The sequence below is a fragment of the Helobdella robusta genome (genome assembly GCF_000326865.2).
Source record: "Helobdella robusta unplaced genomic scaffold HELROscaffold_115, whole genome shotgun sequence".
Classification (NCBI taxonomy): domain Eukaryota; kingdom Metazoa; phylum Annelida; class Clitellata; order Rhynchobdellida; family Glossiphoniidae; genus Helobdella; species Helobdella robusta.
In genome coordinates this window covers 176869-204286 of record NW_008703642.1, presented here as the reverse complement: position 1 = coordinate 204286, position 27418 = coordinate 176869, and the positions used below count along the sequence as shown (strand labels likewise).

At 35.2% G+C, this 27418-nt stretch overlaps 5 protein-coding genes across 5 annotated transcripts; 4 read left to right on the top strand and 1 right to left on the bottom strand.

Moving 5' to 3' along the window:
- Nucleotides 1-406: 406 nt before the first annotated feature.
- HELRODRAFT_183706 (hypothetical protein) lies at nt 407-1126 on the top strand (the record flags this gene model as incomplete). The annotated part of the gene is made up of 3 exons (XM_009013293.1): nt 407-420; nt 502-734; nt 798-1126. 3 exons carry the CDS (start codon nt 407-409, stop codon nt 1124-1126), a joined length of 576 nt encoding a protein of 191 aa, XP_009011541.1.
- Nucleotides 1127-5489: 4363 nt separating this feature from the next.
- Nucleotides 5490-7016, top strand: HELRODRAFT_183705 (hypothetical protein; the record flags this gene model as incomplete). Its single annotated transcript, XM_009013292.1, has 3 exons — nt 5490-5749; nt 6674-6886; nt 6962-7016. The coding sequence occupies 3 exons, from the start codon at nt 5490-5492 to the stop codon at nt 7014-7016; spliced, it is 528 nt and encodes a 175-aa protein (XP_009011540.1).
- Nucleotides 7017-11051: 4035 nt separating this feature from the next.
- On the top strand, nt 11052-12327 carry HELRODRAFT_183704 (hypothetical protein; the record flags this gene model as incomplete). The annotated part of the gene is made up of 2 exons (XM_009013291.1): nt 11052-11313; nt 12284-12327. The coding sequence occupies 2 exons, from the start codon at nt 11052-11054 to the stop codon at nt 12325-12327; spliced, it is 306 nt and encodes a 101-aa protein (XP_009011539.1).
- A 2439-nt stretch (nt 12328-14766) lies between these two features.
- On the top strand, nt 14767-15669 carry HELRODRAFT_183703 (hypothetical protein; the record flags this gene model as incomplete). The annotated part of the gene is made up of 2 exons (XM_009013290.1): nt 14767-14970; nt 15529-15669. The coding sequence occupies 2 exons, from the start codon at nt 14767-14769 to the stop codon at nt 15667-15669; spliced, it is 345 nt and encodes a 114-aa protein (XP_009011538.1).
- A 212-nt stretch (nt 15670-15881) lies between these two features.
- HELRODRAFT_183702 (hypothetical protein) lies at nt 15882-19261 on the bottom strand (the record flags this gene model as incomplete). The annotated part of the gene is made up of 4 exons (XM_009013289.1): nt 15882-16222; nt 16330-16427; nt 18129-18290; nt 19224-19261. The coding sequence occupies 4 exons, from the start codon at nt 19259-19261 to the stop codon at nt 15882-15884; spliced, it is 639 nt and encodes a 212-aa protein (XP_009011537.1).
- Nucleotides 19262-27418: the final 8157 nt, after the last annotated feature.

Here is a 27418-nt window from a genome sequence, read left to right as displayed (position 1 = left end):
ATCAACTGGCTCCAAAAGATAAGTCAACAGATGATAATGTAGTGAAAAGATGATGAAAAAAATTCAGCAGAAAATGCTGGAACTCCAAAACATTGATATTGGCAAAAAAAATTCAAATAAAATTATAAACATTAAACAAATATCAAAAGACCTAATAATAGCGAATGAAGCTTTAAAACAATTAATGACATCAAATAATCTAAACTTGACAGAATTAAACTTGACAGAATTAAACTTGATGATTTTGACTATAGTACTGGTTAGCGCAGGTGAAAAAGTAGAAAAAATAAGATCACATCAAGAAGATAGGACACCATCATGGAAAAAAGAATTCAACAAAATATTAAGATATATAGAAAAGAACGTGCACTAATTAATGAATTCAAGAAGGGAAACACTAGTCAAAATGTCAGGAAAAAGGTAGCAATAATTTGTGAAAAAGAAAAAATGACATTGTAAAGACAGGATGAAGTTCAAGTCATGACAATAATGAGATTGCAGGCAAAAGCTCAAAGATTATGAAGATATAGCAAACGAAGTGATCAGTTTGGCTCTAGAGCAACTGCCTTTTCGTGGTGGAGCCAATAGGACCGTCAAATCAGACGCTCCAACAAACAGTTGCAACAAAACCTTCCCAACCTGGATGTCCACGGGGTTTTTGTCGACGGGGCGGACCATTCCGGCCATCCTGCTCCGTTGCCTTTTCCTGAAAGCCGAAATTGAATCAAATCCAAGTCCCTCAAAGATCTGAATTTGCCCTGGATGCCATCACAAAATCAACAAAACCCAATTTTCAGCCCGTTGCAGAACCTGCTACAACTGGCATCACCTCAACAACTGCACGACCAATATCAACAGTTATTACTACTGTAACAAGTGCCCGCGCCCATCAACAAAATCGGGCAAATCGACGGCGCCGATTGATACCTCACGACGGCCAACATCGACATCGGCATCACTAAACAACAACTGCCTCCGTGACAAAACATCAACAACCCAAGCAACAAATGCTGGACAGTTAAATTTTCTTCAACTCAACTGTAACGGCATCAAAAACAAACATGAAGAAATTCAACAACATCTAATAGACCACAACATTCCCATCGCAGCCCTCCAAGAATCTTAGCTGTCAAAAAGCTCCAAAACGCCACTCTTCAGGGATTACGCGATTTAACGCAAAAACCGAAGAAATGGTCGTGGGGGTGGTCTTATAGCACTAATCCACAACAGCATTCCCTTCAGTATAATGTCACTACCCGATACTCCCACAATTGAGAGTCAGGCCATCACAATCAACGCGGGCGGCACAGATATCAACATTGTCAACATCTACATCTCCCCTCAATCAGTTTGCCCAACTGGCTTTTCAGCTTCAATTTCACAATTCCTATCAATACCGAACGTCGTCTTGTTGGGAGACGTAAACGCACACGATCCCCTGTAGTATTCAAGTCTGGAGGACACTCGAGAAGAGGCCCTAGCCAGTGAAATCGAAAATTCTGGCTGCGGCACGCTCAACCTGGATACCCCGACGCGTCTCCCAACATCCGGCCAATCCTCATCATCAGATATCTCTGGTCGCCTCGGGCACGTTGATCATAAACATGGAATGGTCCACGATGACTTCACTCTCATCTGATCATCTTCCAATCCACATCAATCTACTAACAACAATTCAACACTCTCGCTCACCAAAAGAAAAATTTATAAATTTCGCTAAAGCTAATTGGGATGGTTTCACCGCTGAATCCGAAGCCGGTTTTTTCAATCTAGTCTTCCCGACTAACCTGTCAATTGCCGAAAAATCGTTCCGTCGTGTTCTACAGGTCGCAAGTGACCACAACATACCTTTCGGTAGACGAGTTCCACCTAAAGCACTTAGGCCCAAAAGGAATTTCCTTCCTAACCTACATTTTCAATGAATCCGCACGAACCTGTAGGATTCCAGAAATTTATAATAAATCTAAGATCATCTCCCTGCTAAAACCCGGCAAACCAGCTAGCGACGCAAAATCATATCGGCCTATATCTCTACTTTGTCCGGCAGCCTAAGTATTTGAAAAATACCTACTGCCAATCATCTCAAATCATCTCACATTAGCGAGCCATCAACATGGTTTTCGCCCACTTCACTCAACAACAACAGCTCTTACTACGATGGTTACCGACTAAACCAGAAGAGGCCAGCTCGTCGTACGGTTTTAACGGCACTGGACCTCACAAAAGCATTCGATACCGTTAATCATTGTACCCTAATCTCCGTCCTTCTACAGTCAACGCTTCCACGGTCAATTGTCCGTTGGCTTTCAAACTATCTGCACGGTCGCTCCGCCTTAACAGAGTTCCGTCGACAATCCTCAAAACAACGTACCATCCGTTCAGGAGTACCTCAAGGATCTGTATTGTCACCAACTCTGTCCAACCTCTTCGCCTCCAGGATTCCAACCCCGCCTCAAAACATCAAAGTCATTTCCTATGCAGACGACTTCAGAGTCTACACCACTGGTCCAGATGCAGATAGTCTGACTCACCGGCTCAATTACCTGCCGAAGCTCTTTGACTTCTTCACTAACAGAAACTTGGAAATTTCCACCTCCAAGTCCACGGTCACTCTTTTCACTTCACACACATCACAATATCATCACCATCCTTCAATCAAAATCAATAACAATCTCCTTTCTCTTGAGCACAACCCTAAAATATTAGGCCTCACCCTAGACACGATGCTTTTCTTTTCACAACAACATAAACAAACAGCATCGAAGACCTCTAAAAGAACCAATATCTTAAAGGCACTCAGTGGTACTACCTTCGGTCAGGATAAAATTCTTCTAAACAGCTACAAAAACAGAATCAACAGTGAGCACATCAACACCTGTCCTTTCTGCAACATTCATACAGATGATGTTCAACATTTATTTAGCTGTCTTCAAAACGCCACGGATCTTCAACTAATAGACCTCTGGAGCAACCCTGTTGCAGTGGCGGATTGGCTCCGACCTCGATTGAAATTCTAAGGGCCCCCGGAAGAGGCTCCAACAACAACAACAAGTGATCAGTTTTATCACAATAAAATGTCTAATAATAATAGAAAAATATTTTATAGACAAATTAGAAACCAGAAATGAAAGATCACCCATCATTAGCAGCTATTGATAGTTTCTGGAGACAGATATTAGAAAATAATATAGAGCATAACAAAAATGCAGACTGGATTAAAGGTATAAAAGATGTCTTTAACCACTTGGATGAAGTGAATTGGATGGATTTTAGCATTGATGAAATTACTAAATCCATTCAACAAACATCAAACTGGAAAACACCAGGACCAGATAAGGTGGAAAATTTTTAGATTAAAAACTTTCTGCAGTTTATCAAATAATAACAGAAATATTTAATAAATTAATTAAAAATACACCACTTATACCTGAATGGTTGACAGTTGGAATGACATTCTTGATGCCCAAAGGACACTAAAAACCCTAGTAAATATAGGCCAATAACTTGTCCTCCTACAATGTTTAAAATTCTCACCAGTGCCATATCAAAATGAATATATGATTGCTTATGTGCAAATGACTTATTTCCTCCCTCCAAAACAAAAACGATGCAAAAAGTCTTTTAGGGGATGTAAAGATCAGTTATTGGTGAACATGGCAATAATTCAATCAGCACTTAAAGACAAAAAAGATTTAAGCATAGCATGGATTGATTATAGAAAGGCATTTGACAGTGTCCCACACTCATGGATTAAGGAAGTTATGGCCATTTACAAAATCCCCAGTGAGGTTAGACAATTTATTGAATATTCAATGTCCAAATGAAAAACTAGGGTGTGCCTTTGCTATGACCAAGATGTGATGTTGACGGAGACTGTAGAAATCTTCCAAGGATACTCTCTCTCACCGTTGCTGTTTTGTATGTCTTTGTTCCCACTGACTCATCTCTTCAGCCAGCCGAGGTTGGGGTATGTAGTGTATAAGTCATCTACTCTATATGGACGATTTGAAGCTCTTTATGCCAAACGATGATCAACTAAAAAAAGCGCTGACGATATTAAACAATTTCAGTCATGATAAACAAAAGAAATTTGGATTAGACAAAAGTGCTCTCTGATTATTCGAATTTATTTATATATGTTTTTTTAATAATATTAAAACTATAAAACTATAATAATACTAATCAATAAATTAATAAACGATGACGGTTTAACGTCGAAATAGATCTATCTGCAATAATTTTGATAAATTGTTTGTTACTAAAAATGATGTTTCAATTTTAAACAGACTCAATTTTGATGATAAAAAATTACTAAAACAAATTGAAAAATTTGAATATAGGTAGATTAACACTAATAAATCGGTGGAATTTATTACATATTGTCACATGATTAACTTTAATTCTAATTAAGTTACAATCAAAAGTCGCTGTGAAAACAAAGACACAAAGACGGAACAATACTATATAACTACACTGATGATAGCAGTTGATGCCGAAAAAATCTTTTCTGTAGTAATAACGTTATTAATAATGTTTTGTCAAAAATTTCAAATATTAAAATTTTTTTATTTAACCTTAATAAACTTTATCAAGATGATAAAAGTCTATAGAAAAAAATATATTTATATATACGTGTGTGTGTGTATGTGTGTGTGTGTGTGAGCGTGTGTGTGAGTATAAATGCCTAGTGTGAAGGCGGTGTCCTGCAGCGCGACTCTGCAAACTGATTTTGATCGTAATTTTATAAGTGTTTTATTTATTCACATGCTTGAAATTACTGTTTGTCAACTGAAAATAACATACGTGTTTATGTTAGACTCTTTTTCAAAGTTTTTATTTTTTAGAAAATGAACAGTTGAATAAAAATGAAAATAAAATAACACCAATTTTATTTTCATCAATAATATCAAAATCTATAACGGAAGCTTAGCTTACTTATAAGGATTAACAAGTACAGAAAATAACAAGAATTAGCAATTAATAATAATATCTTCGACTTCAACATCACCACCAACAATACTCTGCCAGCCATTTTTAATAATAATACTATTAATTTTGATAATATTTAAAATAACAATAATAGTAGTAATACTTGTAACAATGATAATAATATTAACAATGGTGTCAATGATAATAATAATAATAATAATTTATTATCCTATGCGTCTCACAGTTTAGCAACACACACTGATAGGCAAATATGAATAAAAAAACAAATAATACGTTCATAACTAACTCTATTGACAATTTTTTGCAACACTGTTTTGATAAATTTTATAAAAACATCAACTCAACTTACAACACGTACTACCAAACATCAAACATCACGATTAGATCATCAGACCCTCCATTCATCAGCCCATTCATCAAATATCTACTTCACCAAAAGAATAAATTCATTAGATCAGGACCCATCCTCAAAGCCGCTGCAATCACCAAATACATCAATAAACTAATATCAACTTCAAAAACTTTCACCAACAATAAGCATGGAAGCAAGGCCATTTGGGACCAAGTCAACAAGAGGCTCTGACAAATCATTCAACACGTCAACCTCACAGCATATTGATGCCAACATCCTCAACACCCACTTTACTTCCATGTCAACCGACCCGTCCAACAAAACTCCACCAACAAAAGCAACAACAATCGATAGTCGTCAACATCAACAATTTACCCCATACTCCGTCCTGCCCATGCTAACGAAAGCCTGTCCACCCAGTACAGGTCTGGACAGTCTACCAGCATGGTTTCTACAAACATCGCTCTATTCATCTTTAACACCTTAAGTTCACTCTACAATCACTGCTTAATGCATTCATTCATCCCATCACAATAGTAATCCAGCACAATTCATCCAATTCCTAAAACAAAATACCATCATCACCAATAGATTATCGCCCAACATCTATCCCCCCATACTTTCACGTATTCTAAAAAAATTCATCGTTAGGTCATTCATCTATCCATGTTTCAACCAATCCATCCATCAAACCACTATTACAAGATCAGTTTGCATTTCGCCCTACAGGTTCATCTACATCCGCTATCATCTCTCTTACTTCCACAATAACATCTTTCCTTAAAAATAATGATTATGTTCATTTTATTGCTCTCGACTTTTCTAAAGCTTTTGACACTCTCAATTACTTCTCACTTTCAAATAAGTTAGCCTCTCTTCCTCTCCTGACAACATTTACATTATTATAATAAATGTTCTTTCTAATAGGAGTCATTCTACTTTTTTTAGCTCTACTTTTTCATCTACTCTACCTATTAATTCTAGCGTAGTTCAAGGTTCTGTCCTTGGACCATCTACTTTTACCATCAATGCTTCTACTCTCAAAACTTTTCATAGCTCTAATCACATCATCAAATACGCTGACGATACTAACCTTATCATCCCATCATCTAACTCAAACGCCATCCATTCAAGAACTGGACTCAATAACTACATGGTCAAAACGATGCAATCTGTCACTTAATCTCAATAAATCATTCAAAATAGCCGTAAAAAATAACATTACCTCCTGAACACCCATCAATCAATCACTCGCACAAGTCAATAAAAAATATTAGGCATCACATTCACCTCCACACTTAATATAGCACCTCATATCAATCACATCATCACAAAAAGCTTTCAAACATTTCACGCACTCAAAACACTCAGCTCACATGGTCTCAGAGGCATCAAATTATTCGACATCACTGAATCACTCATAATCTCACGCATCAAATATGCAGCTTCCACCTGGTCTGCTTTTGCTACACAACAACAACTTCGGCAACTACAATCTCTTATCAAAAAACTAATCCGCTTCAACTATCTACCTGCATCATATCCTACCGTCACTCAGATATTCAACCCACTCAATTCAAGAAAGTAAAAAATAATAACAACCACGTCATCCATCCTCTACTACCACCAATTAAAACTACAACACACAATCTTCGTCAGCGCAAACATAACCATCAAGTCGCCACCCATTCTAAATAGCAGGAAAAGACTTTAATCTCAAGACACCTCAAACATATTAATACCCAATAAAACTTTATCATTCACACAACTATTTTTTTTTATTTATCGATCACGTCATTAGCTCACTAAGTCATCATCCAGTCTATTAATTTGCGCTTTCATGCCATTGCTTCATTTTATTGTCAATTTATTTTATTTTATTTATTTGATAATTATTATTTATTATTTATTTTATTCTATTTTATTTTATTTTTCATGTTAAAACGTTTTTCTTTCTTCGTTTTTTTATTTATTTATCTACTTATTTGTTTAATTTTGTACCACTGCCTCGCATGTTGTTGCAGTTTCTGCGTCTGTCAGATCCTGATTTTTAAAAAATAATAAAAAAAAACTACAGAAAAAAGGATATCAAAAGAAAGATAGCTATGGCGAAAGATGTATATTCTAAAATGAAAAACATCCTCACCAATAGTAAAATCAGTATATCAGCAAAATTGAAACTGACATGGTGTTACATTTTTCCTGTGCTAACTTACGGCTCTGAGTCCAGGACAATTTTTAAAGAAATGGCCTTTGTGACGTGTGCCAGGTACTTCAACATCTGCAAGAGAAGTTATGGCACTGTTTCCACTTCGTTTGACGTGACCAAAATCATCACAGACGGTGTTGCCGGCATTCGTCCTTTATATCATCTAAACCAGCACGACGCAGGATTTCGGTAGATTTGATGTGGTCCTTCAGACTAATTCGTTGCATCCATCGGAGCATTTTCATATCGGTTCGTTGAAGTTGTTGTTTCAGTGAGGTTGTCATTGGCCATGTTTCTGCACTATATAACAAGACCGGACGTATCACAGATATATAAAGTCTTGATCGTAGTGGTAGTGGGAAGTCACGCCGCATCAATATAGGGGCAAGGAGATGCCATTTATTCAAGGCTGCACGTATGCGTGCTCGAACGGCAGCTCCGGCTGTTCCAGTACAATCCAGAACATCCCCTAGATATTGAAACGACGTGACTTTCTCTACTTTAATGGCTTCAAAAACAGTGCTATTTCGAATTTGTTGTTGTGGATTGATGCAAGCAGGATAAACAAAATTGGACACTTTAGATAAAGTACCAATTATTTTTGAACAACGTTTGTACGTTTGTGACACCACTGGTTACACTGCTGACACTTGATTGAATTGTTACCTACACCAGCTTTACAAACTGAACAGGGCCATCGTCCAGTAGCTGTGGATTGGATGGGTTCACCAGTGTTCATTGCTTTGGTTTTGCTGATGTTGACTTTGAATCCATGATCGGCGAGTCTGGTGTTCCAATCTTCAAATATCTGTGCTGCATTCTGCTCAGACGTGGCTGTTAAAACGATATTATCAGCTTATATTAGATACCAAATGTCACCAGTGCGTATCGATTTTGTGATTTCTTCCATCACAGTTATAAATAACAGTGGACTGAGAATCGAGCCTTGGTGAACTCCAACGCCGATGTCAAATGCATCTGTGTTTCCAACCGTTGTGCTGACGAGAGTCTTAGTATTCGTATACATTTCCATCACAAGTCGAACAAAATATTCTGAAATGAGTTGTTGACGTAAACTCCACCTGATTGCTTCACGGGGAACTCGATCAAATGCTTTTTCAAGGTCAACAAAAATGTGTGATAGTTGTTGATGCTTTGCGAGGTACTTCTCTTGAAGTTGCCGAAGGATGTGAATTGCATCAATTGTTGATTTCCCCGCTAGGAAACCAAATTGATAATTTCCGATTGTGAGGCACGACGTTAATCTTCTCTCAATGATTTTCTCGACAATTTTCAGGGAGTGTTCTAACAGACGTATACCCCGATATGATGAACAGTTCAATGGATCACCTTTGCTTTTGTATAGAGGAACTGTCATGCTATAGTTCCATTCAGTCGGCATTGAGCAATTTTTCCAGATTTCACGACAAAGTTGTAGTAACGTTTGGATACCTGCAGTACCAGATGCTATGATAATGTCATTTGTGAGTCCAGAGGGCCCTGCTGCCTTTCCATCCTTCATAGCTTTCATAGCTTCTGTAAGCTCCTTTACAGTGATGTCTGGAATCAGACCTTCGAAGGGTGGAGCGTCAAAGTTAACATTGATTGGATTTGTTTCGTTTAACAGACGGTTGAAGTATTCTCTCCACTGTAGCTTGATCTCATCTCGTTCAAGAACCATCTCATTTTTGTCATTTTTTATACATGAAGCACCAACTATGTCTTTTTTCGTACGCTTTGCTTGTTTTGCTATACGATACAGAGATTTCATTTGTTCACCTTTGCTTTTAGTGAGCCACTCTCTGCACTGATCTGTCCGAGCCAGTGCGACTTGACGTCTTGCATAGTTGTTCTTCTCGCGGAAAATTTTATGGTCATCAACAGACTTTGATTTTTGCCATTGCTTGTAAGCAGCTTTCTTTTCAGCTATTTAATTTTGTACTTTTGTCATTCCACCACCAAGTGTCCCGTTCGTGTTGGCGTTTTGTACCAGTTTTCCAACAAACTGTAGTTGCAGTGTTTATCAAAACGGTTTTGTATGTACTCCAATCTGTAGTGGCTTGAGATTGGTGGTCGATGAATAGTGCTCTTCAACTTCCACGTATTGATTCTCCGAGGCATTTGTTTAGACTTATGTTGTGACAGTTCAACAACCAGGTCTGCCACAAGGAGTCTATGTTTGGCGACATATGATTCGCTAGGTATAACTTTGACATTTTTGAATAGCCTTCGGTGTTGTTGCTTGACAGCGAAGAAATCAATTTGCGTGGCTGATGGTCCACTTTTGTATGTTATGAGATGTTCCAGCCTCTTTCTACATACATATATCTACATATATTAATAAATTATATTATATTAATAAATTATATTCATAATTAACGAATAAACTTTACCAACAAAATCATAAACAAGTTACTTCCGCATTGAAAAAAATGACCAGTCAATAACTCAATCGTAATGCAATTAATCAGCCTTTATTTATTTTCTAATCCTCCAATCACTTATATCAATATATAAATGGTAACTCTTATTCAATAGACCATTTCTTTTCCATCGATTACTATTCAAAACATCTTAGTTAATAAATCTTAATAAAATTCATTAACATAATTTTAATAAAATTTATTATCTCATTTGTTCAAACCAGAATTTTTGAAAATGAATAATAATTATGATAACAATAAGTAAACCTCATCCAGATTTTCACCGAACCGAACTTCATGAACTTTGTGGGTCATATCAGGAGTAGGTGGCTGTTCACGCGATGAATGTGTTGATATGTGAAAGTTGCCCGGGACCTCAAAGATGAAATATTTCAGTCAAAAGGGATATAAAGTGATTAAAAACAATAGTTTTTAATACAATATTTTGGTCGGTGAGTTAGCTCAGTCAGTAGTTTCGCGGTGGCCTGGTTCGAATATTGTCCGCCCGAAACTCAAAGGCCAGGCGTGTATGATGCGTCTTGTCTGTGCATACTTAATGAGTACGTACGTTGTGTGGTGTGGTAAGAAGTTTTAAATATTAGAATGATATACAAGCGTATGTCAGAACTGCACCATAAAAAAATATTTTGTTATCACAGGTTTTTTGATGGTATAAATATGTGATGTTTGGATTGGCTTGTATACTAAATCAACATTTCTAACCAATCACATTTCGTTGATATTTTTTTAATTTTATACCCATTTAAATCGTATTGGCTATCAACATTGATAAAACGTACAGTTTGCTCGATAATACATAGTTATAAATAATTAGGACTGTACCGAAATTCGACTTCAACTTCTTCCTAATTCGGCTCAAATCCGACTTTGGCCAAAAAGTTGTGGCGGATTTCTGTTTTAGAATTGTCACCTAACTTTGGATATATATTTTTTATGTATGCATTTTTATTTCTGATTTTCATGCATTGTTAATTTAATTATTATACATTAACTTCAAATACTTTATATTGATTAATCCATTTTTATTTATTTGTGTGACTCATTAATTTATCTTATATAATTTTATTTGTAGAAGTAGAAAAATTGACAGCAAGTAATGACAACCTACTGTCAACAACTTTTGCCAAGAAAATCATCGACAAACACAAAACAAATCAAAAAACATGATAGTGACAAGTTGAAAACACCTTTTACTGTGGCAACGTGGAAGGCTAGAACGTTGTACCAGACTGGAAAATTTGAAAACGTAAAACAAGAAATAAAAAGAATGAATCTCAGCATTCTAGGTTTGAGCGAAACTCAGTGGAAGAAATCAGGTGTCATTACCTTTGAAAAAGGCAAATTTATCTACTCTGGAGGTTAATCACAGAATCGAGGAAAAAAAAGAACATTAGGTTCGAAGGTATATGTTAAACCCACGAAGACCGGATATGAATGAATATGATATGAATGATATGATATGTCTGACTGACTGACTGCTACAAAAACAACGTAGTATACAATTTTATCCATCGCGTTTATAAAATCTCATCCGACAATAGAATATTTCGTTCAGAACTAGTTCGCATTAAACAAATTTTAATCAACAACAACTATTCTAACAAATTAATAGAAACCACTATTAACCAATATTTAAAAAAAAATAGATAATCCAACCAGTCTACATTTAACCAAAACAGTTATGACAATTACAAAGTTGACGAACATTTTACAATTATTCTCACAATAACACGATCCAACACCGTCCAGTATAGTGGAGCTATACTTGATCTGATTATCTGTTCTCAAGATTTTCAAATTTCAGATATTAAGATTTTTCCCAGTGGGACTTTTTCAGACCATAGTTTAATTCAGGTTAATATATCATTAACCCATAAGCGTCCTAAAATAGTCAAAAAACAAGTTAGATCCTGGAAATACCTAAATGAAAGCAATCTCATTAAATATGTACGTACAGACTTCTCCATTATCAAGGTCTTGCCAAAGCAATAATATTAATATTGAGTATGATATGATGAGTTTTGAACTCATAGACATTTATCATTAATCTGTATTTTCATCCAACTGTATTTTATTTTACTTCATTTATTTATTTTATTATTTTTAAAATACAATGGAAGCTTTTCATTTGCTGGAGGCATAAGAACGTCAGTTCGCGTCTCTCTATTTTCTGTTTATGTTATGTTATATATATATATATATATATATATATATATATATATATATTTGTACGGTTGAAGATTACACTCCATTTTGCAGTTAGAAGTTTTTTAAATAAAATTTCAACAACACGAAGCTGTTTTGTTTCAACTTTATTAAACTGTGAAGTTTGGCTGACGGCCGTTTCGGCTAATGCCATCGTCGGAGCCTAGATTGTAAAACCAAATGAGGAGTTAATAATATAAATTATAAGAAATAGAAAATAGAATATTAGATATTAAAATGAATAAATAAATGAATAACAACCTATATTTTAAAATGAACTCATTATATTGTTGAAAATAAAATAAACGAATAAATTTAAAAGAAAAATTATGAATAAAATTGTTTGTGTATTATCTTAGTTGAAGTGTAGAAAGTTAGCAAGAATTAATGCAGAAATTATGGGAAGTCAATAATAATATTTAATGATATGACAATTTATTGAAGAATTATTAGATATTTAACAATTGGATATAATATTATTTAGCAATAAATATGTATAAAGAAATATTAAGGCGTGGCAAATAATGAAGTTAGTGAACAAATTGTTTGAGTTTTATGGCGTGAAGAGACAAACGGATTGTTGTTAATGGTGCGTTCTTGTGTGTTATATTCGTATTTATATTTGGAGTGTAGTTGCTGTCTATTGATGACGTTTGGCAATTGAGGCAGTACAACGTCGCGATATTAAGTAAAAAGTTGTAAGACGTGGGCGAAATTGTCTGACTGCGTGTTGATTGTTGGTTTATTATTGAGGATGAGAATAGCTTCTTTTATTTTGAGTCTTGAGGGACGACGTTCATTACAAAGTATGCTAGTGTTATTATCAAGAATTTTTCGAGTAACTAGTATGTTGTGCTGCTTATTGAAGTGATCCTTGATAGCGCCTTGCTGTACGTGCATGGTAAGGCGTCTGCGAAGTGTTGTACGTGTGTGTCCAATATATGTTTCCACATCACGGTGTGGCAAAGGGCATCGAAATTGGTACACGACGTTCATACTATCTAGATTATCTTTTGTAGTGGCTGGACTGTTTTTGATGACTAATTGTTGTGTTTTTGTTGTATCATAATATATTATTAACTTAATCTTTTTATTTTCATCTTCTGGTGTGAGATTTGATCTAATGATTTGTTTAATTTGTTTTTCGTCAATTAGATAGTTATGCATTTGATTTTTGTAGTAGATAGGTATTGTTTGTTGTTCGTGCTGTGGTTGTAGAAGTGGTTGTTTGAATTTCTTGAGAGATTTAGATATGACGTCGTCGATGAGTGTATTTCGATAATTATTATTAATAAGTAACTGTTTGATTCTTTGAATTTCTATGTGAAGAGATTCATCGTCGTTAGATAATTTAAAAGCGCGTGTGATGAAGTTTTTAATGACGTTGTTTTTGTATTTGACGGGACAATCGGAATTTTAGTTTAAGCATTGTCCAGAGTTTGTTGGTTTGACGTATACTTGGGTAGAGGGCTGATTTGCGTGCATGGTGACTAAAGTGTCCAGGAAAGAGATTTTATTATTGTTACTAACTTCAATTGTAAATGATAAGCAAGAGTTGTTCTGGAACAGGTTTTGGAGTTGATATATGTCAGCTATAGACTTTGTGATGATAAATATATCGTCGACGTAATGGGCGTAGATAACCTGTTTGTTTTCTGGATCGGAGAATATCTTAGATTCTAGATTACCCATGTAGAACTCAGCGAAAAGAGGACCTAATGGGGAGCCCATGGCTATGCCGTCTATTTGTAGGTACAGTGAGTTATTTGGGGCGACAAATGGATTGCGTATGGTACATAGTTGGAGGAGCTCTTTAAGTAAATGAGGAGGAATGTCGAGTTGAGGAAGAGAAGGCTCCGACGATGGCATTAGCCGAAACGGCCGTCAGCCAAACTTCACAGTTTAATAAAGTTGAAACAAAACAGCTTCGTGTTGTTGAAATTTTATTTAAAAAACTTCTAACTGCAAAATAGGGTGTAATCTTCAACTGTACATGTTTATCTGAGAACCTCATACCAAATTATATATATATATATATGTAAAGTTGTGACGATTGTGATGATAATGATTGCGCGATTGAAATATGCCGCCTGTATATTTTGTGAAATTGTGACGATTGTGATGATAATGATTGCGTCTTTGAGGCGTGCCGCCTGTATATATCTATATATTTTAATAGACATTCAATGCATGTATATTTTGTTATTTGATATGCTATATATGCGACGCTGCTGTGTTGTTTTGTATATAGGGAGTATAGCAATATATGGGACGCGTGAGACGCGCTGTTCTGAATATAGGAAAAGAGTATAGATGCGAGTATAGAATTTTCTATGATATAGAAAGCGTTATGTAGATAGGGCGGTAAAAACATATAAAAGGCCGCGAGTTGAGATATAGAGAGGCGGGTCGTTTGTTATTTTATTTTAGGTTTTGTTTCTTGCTTGGTAGTTGTATTATTAATAGATTAATTTTGGATTTATCGTTTTTTTTAATAAAGACAGAGGTTTGATTTGTATTATTTTGTTTGTTATTTTATTTCTTTTATTGAATAAAAGAAGTGTACACTTGAAGTTTGGCTCGGCTTAATTATTCTACCTAAAATAATGGATGTTGAAGAAGACTTGCTGATAGTTGACGAGGTCGGCGTCTCTAGTCAACAAGCAGGGCGCGAACAAACTTCCGCCCGGCCCGTGTTTTCAGACCCTGAGAGGGTCTATTGTAGAGTGGCGGATCCCGGCCAGGAAAGACTCCGCCGAAGCGAAGGCTCGGGTGGATATTCGTATGCGGACGCGGTTCGGGACCGCGTGGTGCGGAATTCGAATGTCGCCCGGCAAAAATCTACATATATATATATATATATATATATATATATATATATATATATATAATTTATGAATTTATGGCATGCTGACGCATGTAGGTAGCGTAATAGCTCTAAATTTTTTCAATTTATTTAGAATTGTTGTTGAATAAAAGATCATTTCATTTCATGAAATAATTGTCAAGTAATATTTAATTCATGTAATATACTGGACAAATCATATCAAAGTACTGTTCGTGTTAAAACAGATCGAATTCTGGGGTCCACGTATATCAGGAAACCATTACATTTTAGCAAAATTAAGCTGTGGTAGCACATAATTTTATACAAAGTATAGCTAACTTTATTAATTTTAAATCGAGCCTTGAATCTGCATCCTTCATTTTCAGTTGGCAGCTTATCTGTGTTCTCTATAAAACCAACTTCATGTCTTCCTAAATCATCTTGAATGTCAAGACCAATATCTAAAAATTAAAAATGTATAACACTGTGAGTTAAATTAAGATTTAATTTAAAAGTTTCGTTTAAGATTGATTTCCTTCAGTTATCCTTTAGAAATTCTAAATTCAAATCATTTGTCTTTTCATTGATCCATTTATTTGTCTACCTGGCTCAATTTCTTTGTGGTCCTATGAACAATCTAGATAAATCTAATGGTAAAAACTCAGCTTCCGTCAATTACTAGTTAGAGTAAATAAAATTCAAATTTGATAAATCAACAGAATATTACATTGTAGGGCCATTTACGTCTCGCGAGAATTTTTTCATTGCAAGGTTTCCTGTGACCGTGTAGTCCGATCCTTTAAATACATATATTACCACAACCACTACAATGAAACATATAAGATAATGCTGTGTTTGCACTTCTTCCATTTCGCTTGCATTGCTCCTCTGCCTTTAATGATCCCTTCTGATATCCGCTCTCCAAGCCATCCTGTTCGGTGCCAACTCTTCTCGGTTGTTTGTGTCAATGTCTAATTGTTTTATATCGCACATACATACGTCGGTGTATCGCAGCAAAGAACGTCCTGTACCAAGCCTGCCTTTTATCAGTTTTCCATATAAAGAAACGACTCTGTCTGTGACATTGGTAAACAAGACCAAGCTAACCCAGATGTCTACAGCTAAGAACCGTACAAATATCCTGCCATCCCGCTCTTCGTTGGATCTTTTCATTTTTATTTTAATCTGAAATTTTATCTTCAAAGTGCGCCTTGGGCATTGCAGGTAGGTGGTTCCTGTCATGTAGTTCGTGTTGAGTGGGCACGTAGGTTTTAACTAACGTAGTTTTTTAGTTAATTAGTTGGCTAGTTAGTGTTTTTTGAATTGAATTAATGTTATTGACTTTTCCGCGGGTTTGTATAGTGATTGTGGTTGCCATCCCTGTTCCCGGTTGATAAGAAGATGTGAGTCGTTATCGAGATGTGCATTTGCTGCTTGGGCCTAGGTTGGTTGCTCGTGGTTCGTAGGTGGATATTGAAGAATTGAACTATTAAATTTGTTTTCTGTTTCTGAGTAGCAAAGAAAACTCAAATGGATTGACATTGTCTGTCATTTAGGGCAGGAAGTGAAAGTCTGCTGCCATGCTGTAGTTAGAAACAGTAGAAACAATGTTTAATTGAATAACAGATTAATTGATTATGTTTCTTTAATAATTTACAATATCTAATTATATCTATAATATACAATATCTAATCTTATTATCTAATTATTTTTTGGTCATATTTTTGATGTTTGCTGGGTATTATTATAATCGTTAAGTGGCGTGCCAGCTAGCTGGTTTCACGCTTGTGTAGATTGTTTGACATTCACGTTTAAAGTTTTATAGTTTTAGTGATTGTTTACTGTTTGCTGTGGTTAGAACTGTCTGATCTGATAACGTTGTCAACTTTATTTCCGTAAATCTTATGTCTGCCTCTGAGAAATGCTTTAAGGGTAAATAATAATACGAATAACTATTATTATTATTTATAATAATAATAGTTTTGCTTTTATTGCTTTTATTGCTTTCATTGCTTTGGCTATTCTACTGCTTATGTAATTATCAAATAGTGTATTATTTGCAATCTTTGAGTCAAACTAGCAGAAATCATCTACCATTTCCAGAATTTGTGAGTTAACAATATGTTTGGAACAGTATCCACATTTTGAGCCAATACCATGGTTTTACTCTGAATGATACTCGGGCCCAACTTAAGACAACTAGAAACTGAAGCTAGTTGCCTGATTTGCCAATAAGGGCCGCGTTATCAGCATACAATAGATCTATAACTAATAATAATATAACTTTCCTTGTTTTTATTTAGAGCTCTTATGCGCAAATAAACATCTTCATTAAAATCTTTGTATGTGTAGCGGAGCACGATGAAAGTATTTACACCAGAGCATAATTTTTCAACAGCGCTTCTGGAGATAACTCGATAGAGACACTTTATAAATCGACAATTCAATATAAAGAGTAGAGGCAAATACACAACCATGTTTCACCTCAAAGTATTCCAAACAAGAGCCATTGAATTTCAAAAAGCACTTAATCTGTTTGTGAAAGCACATAATGAACAACCTATTTTGTATAGTTTCTAAAAAGACTACTATTGTAGACCACATCGAATCCCTTAGTTGAGTCAACAAAAACAATGTAAAGTTGTTTCTTTTTCGTAACTTCTCCTGTATAAACTGCAAAATAGATATCATGTCAAACAACAGACTTTTCACTTTTGAAACCACAAAGCATTTTCAAAATCTTAACAAATAAATGAGGTTGTTAGAGTCGATGCAATCTTCTTTGCTTTTTTAGACAGCAAAAATACTTAAGTCTCACATGTCCTGTGGGACGTAGTCTGAATTCCAGCAAAAACAGAGAAAATTTTAGCTTCGTTAGCAGCATGGATTGGCCGGCTTTTATAACTTCGACTGGATTGTCATCTCTTCCAGGAGCTTTTCCATTTTACACTTTGCTAATTGCATTTTGAGGGTAATTGAAGTTGGGCAGATCATCTAGGTACTCCAAAACCGGAATGAGTGTGAAGAAAGTAACATCGTTTGTTCTCCATCGGGAGCATAAACAATTGGAGAGTAAGCACAAACAATATTTCACTCTTTCATTGCCATGCAGAATCATATTAATGTTTTGATTTCCCTTACCAAAAGGTGTAGTTTTTATCTCTAGAGAAGCTCTTCGTCGATGATGGCAATCTGACGCATTTCTGTGGCAAGGTTTGATAGGTGTAGAACTGCAACTTGGTTGTCAAGTCATTTCTAAGCACCAAGCATCTAGTAGTGCAGGCAAACTGTAGCGGGATGGCACTATATTGACCAAGGGTTGTTGGGTTTGATGCAGACTATAGCTACAAAAGATACTAAAATGTTGTTTCTGATGTTTCAATTCCTATGCCCATCGAAAAGGAACTTATCAGGGTTAACAGTAACTACCAACCACTACATGTTTTTTGACAGTTCTGACATAGGTAGAGTAACCTCTCCACTTGTTTTAGGAAAGCCTGGGCAATAATTGTATACCTTTCGCTACCCGGACAGCAAAATCAGCTTTTTACCAAGCTAACTAAGTCTAATGAAATTGTTACTGTCACGGTTTTTGACCAGGTAGTTGCAGGAATTTGCCGAAAATTAGTGGTTGTATCATTATCTTTCCGCCTACGAGACTCCAATCCGGATTTTTTATTACGGTTGACCCCCTTAGCATCTAACGCGAGTAAACTAACGCAAGTATGCGCCTATCTCCCAATCACAGAGACTTTTCTCTAACCACTTTGACCTTACCAGTAAAAGTTAGGATCAAGACTCTCCGTGTCCGCATGCGCTACCAGGTTTATCGTAGTCAGCTTTGGCATCCAATTAATCCAGACTTATGATTTAACAGAGCCCCGGCTATTCCTTTGACCGGCATACCCATCCGCATGTCCTCAGTGGTGGTGCGCATCTCCCAAGTAGACGCACTGGTACCTAGCTTCACTATTTACTAATATAAACCAGGACCAGAGTAGATTTTGAGGGAAATAGTTAAAGTAACTCTAAAAAATTTCCTTTCGGCTGATAAATAAAAAATTTAGCAAAATTAAACAAACAAAAAAAATGTTGGCTTAGCCAATCATCGTTAAACTAGTGTCCTAACGGTACATTTCAGTATTTAATTACATTGCAACACCTTATACCTCTTAATAAACATCATTTTGTGGATCCTCAGCAGGTTTCCTAAATATTGTTATTGCAAAATCCTACCTTGCAAGCCAAAAAACACATCTTTTCAAACTGTGCATATTAAGTTCCTACAGCCTCTAAAGAAGCGATGCATATGACTATATAAATGTTCCAATAAATATTGTTATAACTTTCCCGATCGACGACGAGTCTGTTCACTGTGAAAAATAAAGACAATATCCAAATCATCGATTTATTTATTTACAAAACAATAACTAGTAACTAATTATTCAATCAATAATCAACGTTAATTAATTACTAATAAAAGTTAATATTCACAAACTATCAAATTAACGTTCAGAAACTATCGCTTTCCGAATAACATATATCGCAAATACAATAAGAATACAACGCAGAGTCAAATACCAAATATAGCTTTCGACACTAATAACAATCGCTTTCTAATATCAAATATTCAGCAACAACCATTCAATATCTCGCATGTCTTTATATACCCTTTTTACCGACGCTTCTCGAACGTTCTAGATATCTCGCTGTCAGACGGCTCTAGTTACACCTGGAATTGTATGCGTTCGTAGCGACACTAGCGTCTCTAGCGAATATATTTGTGACAATTATAACACTGCCTCCTTTCCGTTTTGTCCGTCCCGAACAAAGTTCGTTGCAATGTCTGCATAGAACGGAGCCAGTCTGTCCAAACGAACAATTTTCATTCTCGCCCGTGGCTTCCGATGTTCTTGAATTCGGTAGACGATGTTGTTTAATCGGGTTATGATCTGATAAGAAACTTCCCAATCTCGTTGAAGCTTTGGAGACCGCCCTTTTTTCCGATGAGGGTTATACAGCCATACTATATCGTTGGCGTTAAATTTAGCAGTGTTTCCCTTCAGCCGCGTGTATTGGTGGATGCTGTTTAACCGCTGACGGAGATCATCCACATAATCTGTTATTGATTGTGGAGCCTCAGGTGGTACGCCATATTTTATATCAGCTGGGGTTCTTTTTGTACTTCCAAAAAAGATCTTTGAGAAAGTCATCACAATAGTTGTGTAGATGGCACTCCAATATCAAATGAGGAACAGTGGTATTCGTCGATTCCAGTCTTTATGGTTTTCGTCAACTGCCTTGGCCAAATGTTCAACACGTGTTTGGTTGAAACGTTCCACCATCCCATTTGACTGAGGGCGGAGAGGAGTTGTTCTTACTTCTTTATACCCAGTAATTGACACATCTCACCAAACAGTTGCGACTCGAAGTGTCGACCTTGGTCTGAATGCAGCTCCATGGGAACACCACACCGTCTGATCCAGTTCATTACGATCTCTTCAGCGACCTACAAGCCTCCTGATTTGGTATCGGATACACTTTCAGCCTCTTGCGAAAATAGTCTGCTATAACCAAAATGTAACGGTTTCCATTGTATTGAACAGTATACAATTTCCCTTTTCTCTACAATTCTAGCATTTTGGCGCACCATAATCCTGACCCTTCTGTTCTAGAACCATCCTTTGACACAAATATTTTTCACAAATTTGGCTCAGCTTTACTTCATTATTTGATGCTTGCTGTTCAATATACTGCTGTTTCGACTCTACAGGTCGCTGCGTCCGGTTTCGTAACTGGGACCGATATATTTGCTTCATGTGCTCCTCACCGTAACCTAAATTCAACGCATTAACCAGGACTTCATAGTTGGAATGGTTCTCGACTGAAATCGTTTGGAGAACTTCTGCTGCTGACCCTCGTAACGCCACCACAAAAACCGTTGCCCGCTCTCTTTTATTCTAACCATAATTCATTGCTACTGCTTCAAACCTTCAAACTGTGGTTTATAAATGTTCCAAAAAGTTTCTCCATCAAATGTCTTCAAATTTCAATGTCTTCGCGGTCACGTGGCTTGCAGGTGTGGAGTTTATTTTCTTAGCTATTTCCAGATCTTGTTTAATTTTATTCATTTCGCAAGATAACTTCTGGTCGAGCTCGATAACCATTTGATCAAATTTCTGTTCAATTTTTGACGTTTTCTATTTTTGCATTGATTAATGCCGATTGCTGATCAGCCTTGATATAGAATTGTTCTTTGAGTTCTCTCAACTGTTGTATCTTTTAGCATCAATAGCGGCCGACTGTTGTTCGATTTTGGCATCAATTTGATCTATCGTCTGTTCAATTTTTGCATCAATTTGGTCTCTCGTCTGTTTCATTTCTGCTGATTGTTGTTCAATTTTTACATCAATTTGATCTATCGTCTGACGTAGAATTGTTCTCTGAGTTCTCTCAACTGTTGTATCTTTTAGCATCAATCGCGGCCGACTGTTGTTCGATTTTGGCATCAATTTGATCTATTGTCTGTTCAATTTTTGCATCAATTTGGTCTCTCGTATGTTTTATTTCTCCTGATTGTTGTTTTATTTCTCCTGATTGTTGTTCAATTTTTAAATCAATTTGATCTATCGTCTGTTTTATTTCTGTTATGTTGTTTAATTTTTGTAGATTGTTATTTTATTTCTGATGATATCGTTCGGAGTAGAGCCATCAATTCAGTTTTTGCCCCAGCGTCTACAACTGCATTCATTTCGACATCCTGATAATCAAACTCGAATTCATCTGAATTCTTTACATTAACACGGGCTTCCGTTAAGCGTGCTATCAATGCTCATCTATTTCCACTTGTAGCAAGATTTCGTTTTTATAACTCTTCTTTGAGTTGCGCCAAATTAACTTGATGTAGTTTCGTCACGTTGCTTTTACAAATTACTTGTCGACGTAAAAAAAAATAAAATTTTCAGCTCGATGCTCACTTAAATTCCACTGAAGATCCCACTTCTGACACCAATGTTATAACTGTCCCGGTTGACGACGAGTTCATTTAATCCCAGTGAAAAATAAAGACAATATAACTTCTTATCGATTTATTTATTTACTAAACAATAATTACTTAATTTATCAATCAATTAATAATCAATGTTAATTAATTTTACTCAGAAACTATCGCTTTCCAAATAACAATTCACAAACGTTTATCGCAAATACAATAAAAATACAACGCAGAGTCAAATATAGCTTTCGACACTAATAATCAATCGCTTTCCAATATCAAATGTTCAACAACAACCATTCAATATCTCTTATCTATCTTATATCAATATCTATCTCTTATCAATATCTCTTCAGTATCTTTTATATACTCGTTTTACCGACGCCTCTCGAACGTTCTAGATATCTCGCTGTTAGAAGGTTCGAGTTCCTCCTCGAACTGTGCGCGTTCGTAATGACACAAGCGTCTCTAGAGAATATATTTGTGACGGCAATAACACTATCATGAATATATTTTAAAATTGATTAAAAAATTACATTTGCAATCCATTTTGTACAATGAGACATCAATTTTAACTTCAATTTTTTCCAATGCCATTGATGGATCAGCCACATACATGTCTGAAATTCTATTTTTTAAAAGAATTACTTTAAATTTTGTGTCTTAATAAAAATCTAATATTAATACAAACATTTCAGGAGTTATGAATAAAATAAGTTCCGAAAAGAACAGATATGCTATGAATAAGCAACTAGTGACTGATATGCATGCCCCTGTGTATGTTGGTTGCGTCAAATCTTTAGGAATTTTTCTGTAAATATCAAACCTGTAAAAATTGGGTTCATCTTCAAAAATTTATTATGTTTATAAATGATTACAAACCATTATCTAACACATGATGTCAATTGTTTCTCTTAATAAGAACTCATGTTAGTGTGATGCGCACCGCGATTGACAATTAATTTAACAATATCAACACTTTTTGCGCATATTTTAAAAAAAACCTAAAATTTTACATTCTCTAAGAATTTCCATTAACTTTTTTGCATAAAAAAACTGTTTTAGCTGAGACTTTCCCAAAAATTAAAGTTTAACTTGAAAAATTATTAACAAAACAGAAATACACATCGTTGCGCATCGCATTATTTATAATGAATAATTTTATTGGTGAATCGTACACTAGTGCCGGAATGTCAGTTGGATCGTAGAATTTTAGATAAGAATCGCCTTATCATTTTATTAGAAGAATCGCCTAATCGTTTTATTAAAGTTGAAAGCAAGAGCAGCATCAATGTAACACAAACACAAATACATACATATATCATCGCATATAATATCATATAATCCATAAAATATTCAAATAGTTATATAAAATTTCATATAACGCATATAATATCATAACGAATGCATTACACATGTACTGTTTACATTTCCATTGTCAAATAACAATATTTTATTTTATTTTATTTGTTTCATCTTATTTTATTTGTTCCATTTTAATTAGTAACAAGAAATTTAACGTATAATTATACTTGATTTCATTAGTATTAAATCATTTTTTTGTCGTCATCATCTCACGGCGCTAAACGATTTAGTGTTGCTTATCGCAATTTGAATCAGATTACTAAACAATTATTATCTCCCTTTTGACGATGTTGTCGAAAGTCTTTCCAATGTGAAATAAAACATTTTCTCAGTTTTAGATTTACGCTCAGGTTACCTCTTGATCCTGAAACAGCCCACAAAAGCGCATTCAGCACTCACGACGAACACTAAGAGTTCACAAGACTTCCTCAAGGACATGCCAACTTACCTTTTTCATTTCAGTTACTAACACAATCAGTTTTAAAACGTTCGATTAACTAACATTACCTGTTTAGTATACGTTGATGATACCATTTGTTTTTCTAATGGTATGAAAGATCATGTTAAACACTTGAATGAAATATTTGAACGTCTTCATGATGCAAATTTAAAATTGCATCCAAAGAAAGGTCAATTTGTAAAAGACAAGGTACTTTACCAGGTTACTACATCACTGAGAAAGGTTTAGAAACCGACCAAAAAAATTAAATTCATTCAAAATTTTCCAGTACCTACAAATTTAAAATTGTTGAAATCATTTATTGGCTTACAATTTTACAGACGTTTCATTCAAAATTTTTCAAGCATAGCAGAAAAATGATCAAACCTTCGAAAGGACAGCAGATTGCTAGTTAGCATTTGATGATTTAAAAAATGCATTAGCTAAAACTCCAATACTGAAATATCCTGACACAACAAAACCATTTATTTTAAGTACTGATGCGTCAACAATTGCTATATCTTATATTTTGCACCAAAAAGATTCAAAAGGTATGATTAGACCAATCTCATTTGGAGGTCGCACGTTGAAATAAGCAGAGAAAAACTGGACGGTCACAGAATCAGAATATCCAGTAGTTTTAGAAGGGTGAAAAGCATATTAAAATTATTTGTCAATCATTTTACACGGATCATATTTTGATAAAATATGTTAACAGTTTAAAAGTTTCAAACTGCAGATTGCTTAGGTGGGCAACATTTTTGCAAAATTTTTCTTTTAATATTGAACATGTTAAAGGTAAACAGAACATTGCAGCAGATACACTGTCATGAAATGATTTCATTTCGAAAAAATTGAAAATAGGATCAAGAAACTATGCTATTGTTGGATCGATGGTTTGGAATAGTTTACCACAACATTGACGTGACCCGGCTCTCTCCCTAGCAATGCTTCGAAAAGAATTGAAAGTTTATTTATTTTCTCTAGACAATTTATGATTTTAGTTAATGGCGTTTTTGAGAAGGGCCAAACAAACACTCATAATAATAATAATAATAGTGAACGGATTGAAGATGCCGAAACACACTTCGAAAACATGTTGTTGAATATCAGTTCAGATAACACCAGCAGTCGAAATTACAATACCAGAAACAGAAAGGAAGATGAAATCAACACAATCCAGCTTGACATTTCTTCCACAGACATCATGCAAGATCAGAAACAAGATACTGGTTTCAGTTATATTATTGAATATCTTACAAATAAAATTCTTCCAGATAAGTGATAAAGAAAATTCTCGCCACAACAGATCAATATATAATTCTTGATGATAAGTTATATCACCTTCAATCAACACGATCAAAACGTTTAGCAGCAATTGAACCTGTAAGAAGACAATTATGTACACCTAACAATTTAAGAAACGTGTTGTTATTTGATTATCATGATAAAAATACCACCCAGGCTTAGACAGATTGTATTCCACGTTAAAGCAGCAATACTATTGGCCAGGAATGTATACGGATTGTCACAGTTACGTCCGCAAATGCAAAACATGTCAAGAGACAACCAAAATCAGTTTTAAAGCCTCTGAAAGTTGTAGAAGCATTTGAACGTGTACACATCAATATCATTAGACCATTTCCAGAAAGTTAGAAGTATGCGTTGATATTGTTAAATTTCTTGTCACGTAGATCGTTTAATTAATTGATATAATATTGAAAGACATTAAAAGAAGAAAAATAAACTAAGCAACGTTCTCGACTTGTTTATTATCCCCCGGATCAACAGAAAAAGGAAAAGTGAAGTTATATACAAAGCAAACAACACTTGGTCCAAAGAAAATATATGTATATCATAAATCATAATGTTTTAATATAAAACATAAAACTTAACAGATATGTGTTGAATCACTAGGTTGTTTTTCTAAGGTGTATCCACTTAAAACGCAATCAGCGCAAGAGATTGCTGAGAATCTTTTCAATGAGTATATTCACAGATATGAAGCCATAAAATCAATACTATCGGATCTCACATCTCAGATCATGACGTATCTTTGCAAAATTTTTAACATCAAGCACATCAATACTCGCAGCAAACGAACGCGCAAGCAGAAACTTTTAACAAGCACATACTTCAAGCAATAAGATTGTATTGCACAGATCAGCATCACTGGCCATCAATCATTGGACCAATAATTTTCAGTTACAAAAGTAGTGTCGCGACCAATTGAAGTAATTTAACGCCTTTTGAAATTTTGTATAGTAGAAAGATGTATATGTAATTATATTTAATTTAATTTAATGTTTCTGTATATTAATTATCATTAACATTATAACATTTTATCATCATATATCTTTTCAATGAATATATTCAAAGATATGAAGCCATAAAATCAATATTATCAGATCTCACCTCTCAGATCATGACGTATCTTTGCAAAATTATATATATAATTGTTATAAATTATATAACATTATATCAACAACTATCACACTTTTTTGTAAACCTTGAAAAAGCATTTGATCGAGTTCCCCGTGAAGCAATCAGGTGGAGTCTACGTCGACAACTCATTCCAGACTATCTTGCTCGACTTGTAATGGAAATGTATACGAACACTAAGATTCTCGTCAGCACAACGGTTGGAAACACAAATACATTTGTCATCTGCGTTGGAGTTCACCAAGGCTCGATTCTCAATCCACTGTTATAGAAATCACAAAGCCGATACGCACTGGTGACATTTGGAATTTAGTATATGCTGATGATATCGTTTTAACAGCCCCGTCTGAGCAGAATGCAGCAGAGATGTTTGAAGACAATTCAATCAAGTGTCAGCAGTGTAACCAGTGGTGTCGCCAACTGAAGCTGCCGTTCGAGCACGCATATGTGCAGCCTGGGATAAATGGCATCTCCTTGCCTCTATATTGATACGGCGTGACATCCCACTACCACTACGATCGAGACTTTATAAATCTGTGATACGTCCGGTCTTGTTATATGGTGCAGAAACATGGCCAATGACAATCAAACTGGAACAACAACTTCACCGAACCGATATGGAAATGCTCCGATGGATTAGTCTGAAGGACAACATCAAATCTACCGAAATAATGCGTGCTGGTTTAGATGATATAAAGGACGAATGCCGGCAACACCGTCTAAGGTGGTTTGGTCATGTCAAACAAAGTGGAAACAGTGCCATAACTTCTCTTGCAGATGTTGAAGTACCCGGCACACTTCCCAAAGGCCGTCCAAAGAAGTCCTGGTCGCAAACATACGAGCAAGACATGAAAGATCTAAATTTAAATAAAATGGATACAATTGATCGCCTAATTTAGCGCAAAAAATTGATGGCAAAGAAAGCAACGTCCTACTTCGGGAGAACTGGGTCTCTGGACGCTTAACGATGATTTATATATATATATATATATATATATATATATATATATATATATTTAGGAACAAGGCTCTCTTTAATACAAATGTCATTAAAAATGGTTGCCCAGCGTGCGTTTATAATCTTTTTTATTAAAACCTCAACACTTCTGAGTTTGTTGAATTCATATTATTATTTTATTTCAAATTTTGCATTTCTGACTATGTGTTTTTGATCTAATAGGCTCCGACGAT